Genomic DNA, 15,886 nt, shown 5'->3' on the forward strand with positions numbered 1-15,886 from the left:
AAAGGTCTCCACAGACCACAGTCAAAGGTCCCTACAGACCACGGTCAAAGATGTCTACAGGTCACAGTCAAAGATGTCTACAGGTCACAGTCAAAGATCTCTTCAGGTCACAGTCAAAAATCTCCACAGGCCACAGTCAAAGGTTTCCACAGGCCACAGTCAAAGATTTCTACAGGCCACAGTCAAAGATTTCTACAGGCCACAGTCAAAGATTTCTACAGGCCTCAGTCAAAGATCTCCACAGGCCTCAGTCAAGTATTGTCAGGCATGTAGGAAACAATGATATGATAAACCTAATAAAGACCCAGGTAGAGAATAGGTCTTCAGGAACCCATGCTTGTCGTGAGAGGCGACTAACTGGATCAGGTAGTCACGATAGCTTTCTTAAAGGGACATCTACTCTTTCTTTACTCTGGGATTAATTATTTAAACAACATCACCTACCACATAGTGACGTCGCATTACATTTAATAATTAGAGAGGAAGTATTATGAGAGTCATAAGGAAGACAGTAATATGTGGTCGTGTGGTGAAGTGTGGTCAGTTTGTTTGATCAATCAGTTGTGACAGGTGTGGTTTTTGGCAACCTTGTCAAATAATCTTACACTTACAAGAAAACGCCCACAACTGGTGAACACAGAACATTGTAAGAGGTAGAGATCGAGTAGGTCTTCAGCAGCCCATGCCTGCAGTAAATGGCGACTATGCTTGTTGTAAGAGGTGACTAACGGGATTGGGTGGTCAGGCTCGCTGACATGGTAGATGCATGTCATTGATCCCAATTGCGTAGATTGATACTCATGATATCAATCACTGGATTGTCTCGCCCAGACTCGATTGTTACAGACTGGAATATTTCTGAGTGCGGCGTTAAACAACAAACAAACAAACAAAATAATGCTCATTCACAGTGATAAAACTGACAGGGATATTGTTGACTGTAGTGTCACACAACAAACAAACACAATCACAGACAATCATCAAATACATGTACTTACATTCTACAGGCATCCATCACTAATGGCGTCCTGTCCGACACAGATTCACATCCCTATCACAGACCATCTACGAATGCTGTATCTTGTGAAACTAGTTATACATGCGAGGAAGGAAGTCAAAAGTATTAAATTACAATGTTTATTTGCAGTCTGTCCACAATCAACACTGTGACGTACTGTGACCTTTCTGAGATCTCATCTGTCTATACAAATATTTTTTCACAAAATCTGCACACCATTTTTAACATTAATACCGCCATAAATGCAAAATGATATTGAAACCAGTTCTTATGAATAATCAACAGTAATAACTTCAGAGACTGCTTACAAAAGCATCAACATAATTACCCTGTATTCAACAATACCATATTAGGGGCATTGTCCAGCGCATTAACTCTTATCATCAGCCAATCAGGAAACAGTAGTCCATTAGTTAACAAACATAAATGCAAAAATAATTGCTTTATTAGCCAATCAGATGCCATGGTATCACATGGAATTATTTTTTTCAACCATATTTGGCTGTACACAGGCAAGGGAGGCAAGATAAATAACTGACTAAAAAACTCCAGTTTCCACCCTGGCCGAACTCGGCTGGAATTATACAGGCCAAACAAGTCTATATAGAGTCCAACCAAAATCATGTAACGAAATCAACATCTGGTTTGTAAACTGCAGTACAGATTTATATTGATTGCAGGATTTGCAAAGCATGTGCGCTGCAAACTTGGCGTCAACAATTATTCGCCAAAACTGTTCAGATTTTTAATGAAGGTGCTCATCTGATTTAATGCATTTCGTGAAGTAAGACCCGTTTTATTACAATGTAGATCTTGAGTGAGTGAGTGAGTATAGTTTTACGCCGCTTTTAGCAATATTCCAGCAATATCACAGCGGGGGACACCAGAAATGGGCTTCACACATTGTACCCATGTCGGGATTCGAACCCGGGTCTTCGGCTGACGAGCGAACGCTTTAACCACTAGGCTACCCGACCGCCCCATGTAGATCTTGATTACCAATCAGATCATCTTGACTGGAAATGTAGTCAAGTGATATGAGAGGTGGAATATGAATGGTCAACAGGAGGGACACAGAAAGGACATAACTCAAAACAGCCACTGGTGGCGCTACGATCGAGCCAGGTAATTCCAGCCTAGTTCGGCAAGGGAGGAAACTGGACTTTTACAGTCAGTTAACTACCTTGCCTCGGGAAGATGGACTGTACAGGGTACATACCTTGTCCTTTCTATTACTCGTAACTTGTCAACTTGTCATGGCTCAGTAAGACAAATGTCTTGTTGCTTATGACTTTTCTCAAAACTGGACAGCAAGGGACAATGTTATTTTATATTTCTTTATTAGGTTAGAAATGAATACACTTGATATCCATGCCCCTTGAGACTACTTATGAAGAAGAGACTGTGCCAAGGTCAAGATGACCTCTTTCAGCTACACCCCTTGAGACTAAGTATGAAGAAGTGACTGTGCCAAGGTCATGATGACCTCTTTCAGCTACACCCCTTGAGACTAAGTATGAAGAAGAGACTGGGCCAAGGTCATGATGACCTCTTTCAGCTACGCCCCTTGAGACTAAGTATGAAGATGAAACTGGACCAAGGTCATGATGACCTCTTTTGACCCCACCCATTGAGACTTTAAGTATGAAATGACAGGACTCAAGTTGAATCTAATAAACTCTGAATGCGCAAAAAGTTATGAAATGCAAGGATGAATATTGAGTTGAATTATTTTTCATAATGCTGAAAGCTATAAACTAAATTTTGGGGATGGGGTCACTTTTAGGGGCAGGTAGGTCATGAGACACAAGACACAAGCCAAACCATTTGAATCTACTTCGACATACTGCTGGATGAACAGTGTCCTGAGAACACACTTCACACAGACCAAAACTCCCCTCCTTTATCCCAGATAAACATCCACACTCACTGCCAACATAATTATTTAAACAGATAATTACCAACCATAGTTACAAACAGAGATGTCTACAGGAGCACCTAGGTCAAACTAAGTTCAGGACATGGGTGCCGTAAATTCTGATTTTCCTCCAGTGAGCGATTCTATATTTATTGCCTGATCAATATTGGGTACAGTGAGAGCATATAGACGATAGGAACACAAGAGCTGCCAGGGCATCTTGTGCAGGGATGTCACTGAGGGTGAGTGAGTGAGTGAGTGAGTGGGTGGGTGAGTGAGTGAGTTGGTGGGTGAGTGAGTGAGTGGGTGGGTGGGTCTGGGTGAGTGAGTGAGTGAGTGAGTGAGTGAGTGAGTGAGTTGAACATCACTTGTAACAGTTTCTCATATCACGGCTTGATGTGAGAGGAAAGCCTGAAGCGGGTCTTAGATTTATTGTAGTATTCCAAACTTGGTGCCCTTTGAAGGCAAACTTGGCATTATCTTAGGATTTCATATTTTCTTAAACTCTGAGGTATTTTAACACAGCATTCAATGCAGTAATGGAAAACTAAGCATTAAGCCTCTTCCTCTGTATTGGTTCTGTTATCAGTAAATATATGCTCCCTTAAAAATCCACATGAATTAGGAAATAATTCATTTCAAATTGAGACTCTGAGGGGTCTAGATAAGACTGTCACATTTTTGAAAATCCAATAATTACATTGTTGTGGCCTCAGTGAGTGGTTGCAAAATAATGGAGTCCCATGCTGGGAATCAAACCTGGGTCATCAGCATTACAAGGGAACACTTTTCCCCCTGAGCTACCCCATGACGTCCTTCTCTCAACAGCTGGTCATGGGAGACTAGTATTGAATAACGGGGGCCTGGGATACTAGTATTGAATAAGGGGGCTGGGAGACTAGTATTGAGTAACGGGGACTGGGATACTAGTATTGAATAACAGGGGCCGGAGAGACTAGTATTGAATAACGGGGGCCTGGGATACTAGTATTGAATAAGGGGGCTGGGAGACTAGTATTGAGTAACGGGGGCCTGGGATACTAGTATTGAGTAACGGGGACTGGGATACTAGTATTGAATAACAGGGGCCGGAGAGACTAGTATTGAGTAACGGGGCCGGGAGACTCGTATTGAATAACAGGGGCTGGTAGACTAGTATTGAGTAACGGGGGCCAAAGAGACTAGTATTGAGTAACGGGGGCCGGAGAGACTAGTATTGAATCCCGGGGCTGGGAGACTAGTATTGAGTAACAGGGGCCGGAGAGACTAGTATTGAATCCCCGGGCTGGGAGACTAGTATTGAGTAACTGGGGCCGGAGAGACTAGTATTGAATAATGGGGGCTGGGAGACTAGTATTGAATAACGGGGGGCCAGAGAGACTAGTATTGAGTAATGGGGGCCGGAGAGACTAGTATTGAGTAACTGGGGCCGGAGAGACTAGTATTGAGTAACAGGGGCTGGAGAGACTTGTATTGAGTAACTGGGGCCGGGATCTAGTATTGAGTAACGGGGACCGGAGACTCGTATTGAGTAACGGGGGCCGAAGAGACTAGTATTGAATCCCGGGGCTGGGAGACTAGTATTGAGTAACTGGGGCCGGAGAGACTAGTATTGAATAAAGGGGGCTGGGAGACTAGTATTGAATAACGGGGGGCCGGAGAGACTAGTATTGAGTAACAGGGGCCGGAGAGACTTGTATTGAGTAACTGGGGCCGGGAGACTAGTATTGAATAACGGGGGCTGGGATCTAGTATTGAGTAACGGGGCCCGGGAGACTAAAATTGAATAACAGGGGCTGGGATCTAGTATTGAGTAATGGGGACCGGGAGACTCGTATTGAGTAACGGGCGCCGGAGAGACTAGTATTGAGTAACTGGGGCCGGGAGACTAGTATTGAATAACGGGGGCCGGAGAGACAAGTATTGAGTAACTAGGGCCGATGAGACTTGTATTGAGTAACTGGGGCCGGGAGACTAGTATTGAATAACGGGGGCCGGAGAAACAAGTATTGAGTAACTGGGGCCGATGAGACTTGTATTGAGTAATGGGGGCTGGGAGACTAGTATTGAGTAACGGGGACCGGGAGACTCGTATTGAGTAACGGGGGCCGGAGAGACTAGTATTGAGTAACGGGGGCCGGGAGACCAGTATTGAATAATGGGGGCTGGGAGACTAGTATTGAGTAACGGGGACCGGGAGACTCGTATTGAGTAACGGGGGCCGGAGAGACTAGTATTGAGTAACTGGGGCCGGGAGACTAGTATTGAATAATGGGGGCTGGGAGACTAGTATTGAATAACGGGGGGCCGGAGAGACTAGTATTGAGTAACAGGGGCCGGAGAGACTTGTATTGAGTAACTGGGGCCGGGAGACTAGTATTGAATAACGGGGGCCGGAGAGACAAGTATTGAGTAACTGGGGCCGATGAGACTTGTATTGAGTAACGGGGGCTGGGATCTAGTATTGAGTAACGGGGACCGGGAGACTCGTATTGAGTAACGGGGGCCGGAGAGACTAGTATTGAGTAACTGGGGCCGGGAGACTAGTATTGAATAATGGGGGCTGGGAGACTAGTATTGAATAACGGGGGGCCGGAGAGACTAGTATTGAGTAACAGGGGCCGGAGAGACTAGTATTGAGTAACTGGGGCCGGGAGACTAGTATTGAATAACGGGGGCCGGAGAGACAAGTATTGAGTAACTGGGGCCGGAGAGACTAGTATTGAATCCCGGGGCTGGGAGACTAGTATTGAGTACCTGGGGCCGGAGAGACTAGTATTGAATAATGGGGGCTGGGAGACTAGTATTGAATAACGGGGGGCCGGAGAGACTTGCATTGAGTAACTGGGGCCGGGAGACTAGTATTGAATAACGGGGGCAGGAGAGACAAGTATTGAGTAACTGGGGCCGATGAGACTTGTATTGAGTAACGGGGGCTGGGATCTAGTATTGAGTAACGGGGCCCGGGAGACTAGTATTGAATAACAGGGGCCGGGAGACTCGTATTGAGTAACGGGGGCCGGAGAGACTAGTTTTTGGTCAGGTAATATACAGATGTGCACAGTTGTACGTGCTGTGAATGTAATTGTGTCCATGTCACTTTAGAATAAACCAATGTTCATCCCATGTCAATCACCATCCACCACTAGAGGAGGTTGCAGCCAGACACTGAGGAAACACAGACACCGTTATATGGATTTTACGAGAGCATCTATCAGTACATGAGTGTGTGTCAGGATGCTAGTATACCGCTACAGCACTATCTTGGGTAGTGCTGGTCTGACCACTAGCAATCAATAAACCCACAACAAGGTAAGGATTGTACAGGAGCTTCCATCACTTCTACAACACATGGTTGTGTTATGTCTGCAGTAGACTTGCACAACTAAAACCCATGGTAGTAAAGCAATAATTTCTTCAACATACAAGGCAAAAATTATCAGTTAAAATGTTAATTTTTAGATTATGTAAATAATAAGAACAAGTTGCCCCTATAAGAGACTGGAGACTGTCCACATATCTAGACTTGTCTGTTAGGAGGATAGAATTACTACACATCCATGGACTTTTCTTTCAGTACAGACTTGGAGCAAGGCTATGGCTACAGCTGTGTTGGGCAACTGCAACACAGCTACATAGTTTCTGTCTGACAGACATTCTATAACACAGTAACAAATAACACAGCTGATCACGGAGAGTGAAGAATCACTCACACTCCTCGTGTTTTACTCTGCTGTACATCATTGTGTTTAAGCTTGATGTAGGAGGATAGTCCGAAGTGATGTAGCTATCAGACGTTGACCACTTTGGTGAAATCCAAGAGTACGGGTATGGTGAATTAGTTGATAGGCATTACTTAGAAGTTGACGGACGACTGAGTAGACACAATGTATGGATAACAACTTCTTTATTTACTGTGTCTGCTTTGTCACGGGTGTGGTGAATTATTTGATAGGCATTACTTAGAAGTTGACGGACGACTGAGTAGACTCAATGTATGGAAAAGAACTTCTTTCTTACTGTGTCTGCTTTGTCACGGGTATGGTGAATTAGTTGATAGGCATTACTTAGAAGTTGACGGACGACTGAGTAGACACAATGTATGGATAAGAACTTCTTTATTTACTGTGTCTGCTTTGTCACGGGTATGGTGAATTAGTTGATAGGCATTACTTAGAAGTTGACGGACGACTGAGTAGACACAATGTATGGATAAGAACTTCTTTATTTACTGTGTCTGCTTTCTTATGGGTATAGTGCTGACAAATGTAGGAAAGACCAGGTAATGCAGCATCGTTAAGACAGGTAACACAACACCTGTGTCACAGACCCTATCTGACCTCGTCAAACCATGCAGCATCTCTAGCACAGATAATGCAGCATCTCCAGCACAGGTAATGCAGCATCTCCAACACAGGTAATGCAGCATCGCTAGCACAGGTAACACAACACCTGTGTCACAGACCCTATCTGACCTCATCAAACCATGCAGCATCTCCAGCACAGGTAATGCAGCATCTCCAACACAGGTAATGCAGCATCGCTAGCACAGGTAACACAACACCTGTGTCACAGACCCTATCTGACCTCATCAAACCATGCAGCAACTCCAGCACAGGTAATGCAGCATCTCCAACACAGGTAATGCAGCATCGCTAGCACAGGTAACACAACACCTGTGTCACAGACCCTATCTGACCTCGTCAAACCATGCAGCATCTCCAGCACAGGTAATGCAGCATCACTAGCACAGGTAACACAACACCTGTGTCAAAGACCCTATCTGACCTCATCAAACCATGTAGCATCTCTAGCACAGGTAATGCAGCATATCTAGCACAGGTAATGCAGCATCGCTAGCACAGGTAACACAACATCTGTGTCACAGGCCCTATCTGACCTCGTCAAACCATGCAGCATCTCTAGCAAAGGTAATGCAGCATCGTTAAGACAGGTAACACACCTATGTCACAGTCCCTACCTGACCTCATCAAACCATGCAGCATCTCTCGCACAGGTAATGCAGCATCCATACATGTCATTTACTTACCTGAAACAAAAGGAAAACATTTATCAACATTGACAAGAGATATACACACACACACCAAATTTCATGACATTTTGAACAGAACTGGCTAAGTAATGTCCATAAGAGGCCATAAGAGGCCAAAGTGCTAAGTTAAAATGTTACCATAAACACAAGTAATTGTTTTGTCATCATATTCCAATATGGTATTTGAATGTAATACAGTATTCCCTCGTTATTGTGCTCTTCAATATAGCGCTAACTCAGTTATAGCGCACGGTAAAGCATGGCTCCCAAAATTTACAAACATAAACTCAAGTTTTCCAATGACATGATGTTTTTCCCCATCTCAGAAAACATAATCAGCTGATTACCGCGATCACGTTACACTGTAAATATCAGTCAACAAATCTGAGTACACAATTTAAATTTTTTTTTTAAATATCCTGCATACCACCTGTACCAAAGTGCTTATGACTCTTATCATTATAAATATATATATATAGTGGAGGCTGCAACTAAAATAACACGATATTGGAATATATTATTCCTGATAAAATAATAATTTCAGATACAATGTCTTCCGATAATTGTATCAAAATTCTTTGAAGTTGTATCATTGAGTGTTTTTTAACTGTAGAGTGGGAGGAAACGTGTGCACAGCTGATTGCTTAATTTACGAGAAAATACACACGGTAGTCTTAATCTCTGCTTATAAAACAATGCCTTGGAGAGCAGGAAATACAATTTGAATGGTATATCATCATGTCTAGTAATGTCAAACTTAATACTTTTATTGACCAAGTTTGTTATACCTGTTTATTCACCTGAATTCGCTGAAGGGATACTATGTGGGTTTTTTAAAGTGCATATTAATACTCGATAAATCTTTTTTTTTATACTATGAATCATTAACAACTTCTATTCTAATCTTTTCTTAAACTTTGAACCGTGCAACATAGATCGTGTTAGGTAGGCAGAGCATATATACTGTTTTGTTGGTCATCTACCATCTTCGACTCGACCTTCGTTAAACCGCGATCATCCTTATGATACATAATGGTTATGTCATGGTAATGGTAACTCAAAACTCAAGATTATGGTATATGAAGATTATGGCATATGAAGGTTGTGGTATGTGAAGATTATGGCATATGAAGGTTGTGGTATATATGGGTTTTGATATATGAGGTTTATCGTATATGAAGGTTATGGTATATGTGAGTTAAGGTACATGAAGGTTGTGGCATATGAAGCTTATGGTATATGAAGGTTATGCTATATGAAGGTTATGTTATATGAAGGTTATGGTAAAAGTGGTTTATGATATATGAAGGTTATGGTATATGAAGGTTGTGGTATACAAAGGTTATGACATATGAACGTTATTGTATATGAAGGTTATGGTATATGAAGGTAAGGGTATACGTAGGTTATGACATATGAAGGTTATGGTATATGAAGGTTAAGGTATATGAAGGTAAGGGTATATGTAGGTTATGACATATGAAGGTTATGTTATATCAAGGTTATGGTATATGAAGGTTAAGGTATATGAAGGTAAGGGTATACATAGGTTATGACATACGAAGGGTGTGGTATATGTGGGTTCCGATATATCACGGCTGTAGCCAGACTGCTGTGTTTGTTGTGCTTCGAACATGAACCCAATCAGCAGAAAGACTGTCAAGGTTAAACCAACAGCCCATGGATCTACTTGCCATGTTTGTGACAATACACCTGATATTCTCAGTTTTCTAACAAATTCTTGTCATCAATTTCGCTTCCTCGCCTCTGATTAGAGTTCCCATCCTTCTGCTTGTCAAGCCACAAAGTGCTCTGCTACTTACCTATCTATAGTTTAAGAGATATATTTGTGTGCAGTGTTTACTTCCTCCGTGTCAGTTGCAATATGTCAACTTGCCCTTAAATAAAGAAGATGTGTTTTCAGGGAGGAGGGCATAACTTAATTAAACCCATAATTTCTTCAACATACTGGCAAAATATCCACAAGTTCATCTGGGAAGTCGTTCAGTGAAACTGTTGTTATATTGGTGGAAACACCTGAAAATACAGGCAGAAGTTACAGGTGAGCATGACGTCTCTATGGAGCTAAGCCATTGTGAAGCTCTCATAAAATCTGAAATATTCCAAAGTGATGGTTGAGATTCACCATCAAGTTGCCTCCAAAAAATTACAGTTCACAATTGCTGAGTACTCTACACATATCTTGACCTCCGTTCCTTGTTACTCATGTGAGTGAGTGAGTGAGTGAGTGAGTGAGTGAGTGAGTGAGGGAGGGAAGGAGGGAGGGAGGGAGGGAGGGAGTATATGAATTCCACAGTCTATCAGGCAGCAGACTAACACTTTGTCTATGAAAACATTTCTTCAAAATAATTCTTGTTGTTTTTCAAAAGAACCTTTAATATTCTGCTGTTTTAATCAAGGCAACTAGACTTGGTTTTGTTTGATCTAGACTTGCCAAGGCTTTTAGTTTAAAAAAAAAATGGATACTAGTATATAAATTCAACAGTCATGGCACAGGACAAAACGGACAGCTGACCTCCTCAGTGAGGAATAACTAATGGCTGTACTTGATCATTCTCTCAAATATGCTGCACAAATAACCACCTCCAAACTGCTTTCGACAGGTAATTCATCATTTGGCAAAAACCTAGATTCTTATGCCTGTATTTGCTCCCTTGATGTATTCCCCTGGCCGTAGTACTGAAGGGTGTTTGGGGTTGTAATGCGAGTGTGACAGGTGCTTGGTCCTCTGGGGGAAGCTGTTTGGAGCTGGCCTCCTGGGCCATGGTTGATGCTTCTCAGAGCCTGTTGTAAACCATCCAATTTGCCCACAAAGGGGAGAGGTTTGACAGGTGTCCGGTTTGAGAGAGATAATGTGTTCTTATACTCCTGATCTTGAATGAGTGGGTGGGTGTTATTTTTTAATGAGTGAGTGAGTGAGTGAGTGCCATTGAGAATTCGGCTAGGATATCAGTGGAACCAATCTTGCCAGGATGACCACGTCTGTGAGTTAACAGATACGTGACCAATGACAGGTGACAGGCCTGATTAATCCAAGGAAATATCTGTCATCACATCCCCACTAAAACATACTGATTGCTTCAAACGTAAAACGCACTTGGGAAATCAGGAAACATACTCACAGTTTCAACAAGCAGTCATGGGAATATTTAATTTAAAGCTGCAAAGTTTAAGTAATTTACGTTACTTTGCTTGAAGTTCGAGTGAGTGAGTGAGTGAGTGAGTGAGTGAGTGAGTGAGTGAGTGAGTGGGTGGGTGGGTGGATGAGTGATTGAGTGATTGAGTGAGTGAGTGAGTGAGTGAGTGTGTGAGGTTATCAAAACCAGCCATCTCCTAAGTTGGAGTGGAGAATGGTGAGTAGTGCCCTCATTAACGAAAGTCTAGTGCAGCAGGGGGAGGAGATAATTGATATATTGGCAGCTTTATTGGCAGCTTGTCTCAGCGCCCTGTTACCCACCTGGGGGGCAGTGCAAGACTTCCACGCCCAATACAAATGTCTGCAGGGTGGCAAGGGCAGTTAACAGCACTGCAAGTTTTCGACTGACAAAAGCAAATTAATTAAGGTTTTACTGTTTTAGTCAATAAATAACATGTTGTCACTCTAACAGTATCTCAGTCATACGTACATGAGTTGAGTGAAATAGCAGTCTACTTGACTTGTCCTAAAACTAAAGGACTTTTTTTAGTACTGTTTCAACACATGGGCTCAGCACTATTTCTTCATACTGTGTGTCATAACACTCATATCAACGTCTACATATTTATTGGCAGGGGTTGCCTAGTCGTCTCAGGTGCCGCAATTTGCTGTGCAATTTGCTGTGAGGGTTCAAATCTTGGTTCAACGGATTATGTTTCTAGGTTTGTCAGCACCATACCCGTGCTCGTGGGTTTCACTGAAGTAGTAAACATCTAAGACCTGGTTCACTTTGGGCTTTCTTCCCACATTAAGCTGACACGACGTGGTATAACTGGAATACTGTTCAAAGCAGCGTTAAACCCAACTCACTCACTCACTCACTATAGATTTGTAATTTAAGAAAATGGGAAAAAACATCTTTCCTTCCTACTCAGTCTTGTTTTGGTGCAGATGCTGTTGGTTGTGAAATACTATTTCCCTGAAGACTATTAGATAGCTGACAGGGAAGAGGATCGTCTGTTGAGAATCTTAAGATTTGAAAGTGTAATGACAGTTGAACTGCAGGATTTATGGCTGTGATGTTATAGAGGTCTTGTATTCAAAGGAATTATAGTTGTTTTATACTAAAACCTCAAGAAGAAACATGTATGGTATAGAAATGTGTGTGGACAAAAATACATTACTCCTGAAGCACAACAAAAAGTGTCCAAGGGATGCACTTTCAGTTTAAAATGAGTATCATTTTGAGTATTTAAACAAAATTTAAACAAGAGTTTGCCACTAACGTGGCTATCTAAACAAACCCTAACCTTTTTTAACCGAGGTGGAACTTGTCATGGAAATTGTGAAAAAAAGAGTTTGGAACCTAAGTCCATCTTGTTGCCATGGAAACGTACAAAATAAAAATTTCTAAAATTTCTAAATAGCAAAAGGCACCAGTTAAGCATGTACTTGACAGACCTGCAAAGTTTCATGAAAAAATATTGAACGGTTTCTGAGTAATGCTGCAGAAACGAAACGTGACAGACGGACGGACAGAGCCCATTTCTATATCCCCCGCCAACTTTGTTGGTCTCAAAAGAAATAACAACACCTAATTTTCCATATAACTATACTTAATCTATCATGATACAAGTGAGTGAGTGAGTGAGTGAGTGAGTGAGTGAGTGAGTGAGTGAGTGAGTGAGTGAGTGAGTGAGTGAGTGAGTGAGTGAGTGAGTGAGTGAGTGAGTGAGTGAGGCATCACAATCACATCACAGGTAATTAACACAGCCAGTTAGTTTTGTTTTCTGGCGTTGCCTCACTGTTTATACCGGCAGTGTGTACATAATCAAGTCTGGGCAAGAAAAACATGGGTTGACATGAAAGGAAATTACACCAGCTTCAACCTAATATCAAGTTTATGTCCCACGTGAAATCATTTTCAATTTGCCCAAGGTTTATGAGGGGCAAAAACTTGCCATCAAGGGGAAGTGAGTGTAATATTCTTCTCAGATATAACTTGAAGAGGAATGAACAAACACAAACAGTTTCAGCAACATGGAGAAAGTTCAAGATTACAACATTTGGTTACATCAGTGATGATATGGCGCTGTAGAAATTAGTTTCGTATTCATGTACCTCCAGTACAGGTAAACAACATAATGATACCTAGATGTCAGACAGAGAGGCCGCATTAGTCCACCTCATCCCTGCAGCGGCCATTAAACATCCTAGACTTAAGTCATCTTTCAGACAGTCTATAAAAACATTTTTCAAAATAACTGTATTTTTTGTTTCAAAAGAATATTTTGTATTTGCTGTTTTAATCAAGGAAGCTAGACTTGGTTCAGTTTGGTTTAGACTTGCCTAGGCTTTTAGTTTTAAAGAAATCGATACTAGTATATGAATTCCACAGTCTATCAGGCAGCAGACTAACACTTTGTCTATGAAAACATTTCTTCAAAATAATTGTTGTTGTTTTTTCAAAAGAACCTTTATTATTCTGCTGTTTTAATCAAGGAAACTAGACTTGGTTGAGTTTGATCTAGACTTGTGACCAACGACAGGTGGCAGGTCTGATTGATCCAAGGAAATATCTGTCATCGCGTAACCACTAAAACAACATACTGATTGATTCACACGCTTCATGCATAAAATACACTTATCATGAAACACACCCACAGATTGAGTGAGTGAGTGTGAGTGGATCTTGCATAAGAGTGCATTTATATCTCATCAGCTTGAAAGTAATCAGTGAGTCGGCAATATTCCAGCTATGTAACCACAGCATGAAAAGAAAGTTAAAAGTGAGAGCAATAATCCCCATATCATAAAGAACATCAAGCATGTGTCATACTAAAGATCACGATATGGCTGAAATATTGCCGATGTGACGTAAAGCTTTAACTCACTCACTCATACTAAAGAGTCATCAAGAACACCAAGCACCTGCCTTTCTAAAGAGTCATCAAGAACACCAAGCACCTGCCTTTCTAAAGAGTCATCAAGAACACCAAGCACCTGCCTTTCTAAAGAGTCATCAAGAACACCAAGCACCTGCCTTTCTAAAGAGTCATCAAGAACACCAAGCACCTGCCGTACTAAAGAGTCATCATGAACATCAAGCACCTGCCATACTAAAGCAATGTGTGAAGCTCATTTCTGGTGTCCCCCGCCGTGATATTGCTGGAATATTGCTAAAAGCGGCGTAAAACCATACTCACTCACTCATACTAAAGAGTCATCAAGAACACCAAGCACCTGCCTTTCTAAAGAGTCATCAAGAACACCAAGCACCTGCCGAACTAAAGAGTCATCATGAACATCAAGCATATGTCATACTAAAGAGTCATTAAGAACACCAAGCACCTGCCGAACTAAAGAGTCATCAAGAACACCAAGCACCTGCCGAACTAAAGAGTCATCAAGAACACCAAGCACCTGCCTTTCTAAAGAGTCATCAAGAACACCAAGCACCTGCCGTACTAAAGAGTCATCATGAACATCAAGCACCTGCCATACTAAAGCAATGTGTGAAGCTCATTTCTGGTGTCCCCCGCCGTGATATTGCTGGAATATTGCTAAAAGCGGCGTAAAACCATACTCACTCACTCATACTAAAGAGTCATCAAGAACACCAAGCACCTGCCGAACTAAAGAGTCATCAAGAACACCAAGCACCTGCCGAACTAAAGAGTCATCATGAACATCAAGCATATGTCATACTAAAGAGTCATCAAGAACACTAAGCACCTGCCTTTCTAAAGAGTCATCAAGAACACCAAGCACCTGCCGAACTAAAGAGTCATCAAGAACACCAAGCACCTGCCTTTCTAAAGAGTCATCAAGAACACCAAGCACCTGCCGTACTAAAGAGTCATCATGAACATCAAGCACCTGCCATACTAAAGCAATGTGTGAAGCTCATTTCTGGTGTCCCCCGCCATGATATTGCTGGAATATTGCTAAAAGCGGCGTAAAACCATACTCACTCACTCATACTTAAGAGTCATCAAGAACACCAAGCACCTGCCTTTCTAAAGAGTCATCAAGAACACCAAGCACCTGCCGAACTAAAGAGTCATCATGAACATCAAGCATATGTCATACTAAAGAGTCATCAAGAACACCAAGCACCTGCCTTTCTAAAGAGTCATCAAGAACACCAAGCACCTGCCGAACTAAAGAGTCATCATGAACATCAAGCATATGTCATACTAAAGAGTCATCAAGAACACCAAGCACCTGTCATACTATAGAGTCATCAAGAACACCAAGCACCTGTCATACTAAAGCAATGTGTGAAGCTCATTTCTGGTGTCCCCCGCCGTGATATTGCTGGAATATTGCTAAAAGCGGCGTAAAACCATACTCACTCACTCATACTAAAGAGTCATCAAGAACACCAAGCATATGTCATACTAAAGAGTCATCAAGAACACCAAGCACCTGCCGAACTAAAGAGTCATCAAGAACACCAAGCACCTGCCGTACTAAAGAGTCATCAAGAACACCAAGCACCTGCCGAACTAAAGAGTCATCAAGAACACCAAGCACCTGTCATACTATAGAGTCATCATGAACATCAAGCACCTGCCATACTAAAGCAATGTGTGAAGCTCATTTTTGGTGTCCCCCGCCGTGATATTGCTGGAATATTGCTAAAAGCGGCGTAAAACCATACTCACTCACTCAGAGTCATCAAGAACACCAAGCACCTGCCTTTCTAAAGAGTCATCAAGAACACCAAGCACCTGC

The 15,886-nt window shown here is 42.1% G+C and overlaps 1 protein-coding gene across 6 annotated transcripts in view; it reads right to left on the reverse strand.

The window, feature by feature from the left end:
• The window catches only part of LOC124113511 (tumor protein p53-inducible protein 11-like), a 532,733-nt gene that overhangs the window by 149,651 nt on the left and 367,196 nt on the right, over window positions 1-15,886 (reverse strand). The window contains exon 1 of one of the 6 annotated variants that reach the window (XM_046473890.2): window positions 999-1,120. The exons of the other annotated variants lie outside the window; for them this stretch is intronic. Within the exon in view, the coding sequence (XP_046329846.1) occupies window positions 999-1,015 (17 nt within the window). The 5' untranslated portion in view covers window positions 1,016-1,120. Of the gene's footprint in view, window positions 1-998; window positions 1,121-15,886 lie in introns of those variants that run through there. 6 annotated transcript variants of the gene reach the window in all.

Source organism: Haliotis rufescens, unplaced genomic scaffold (genome assembly GCF_023055435.1).
Source record: "Haliotis rufescens isolate VD_foot unplaced genomic scaffold, xgHalRufe1.0.p SCAF_6, whole genome shotgun sequence".
Classification (NCBI taxonomy): domain Eukaryota; kingdom Metazoa; phylum Mollusca; class Gastropoda; order Lepetellida; family Haliotidae; genus Haliotis; species Haliotis rufescens.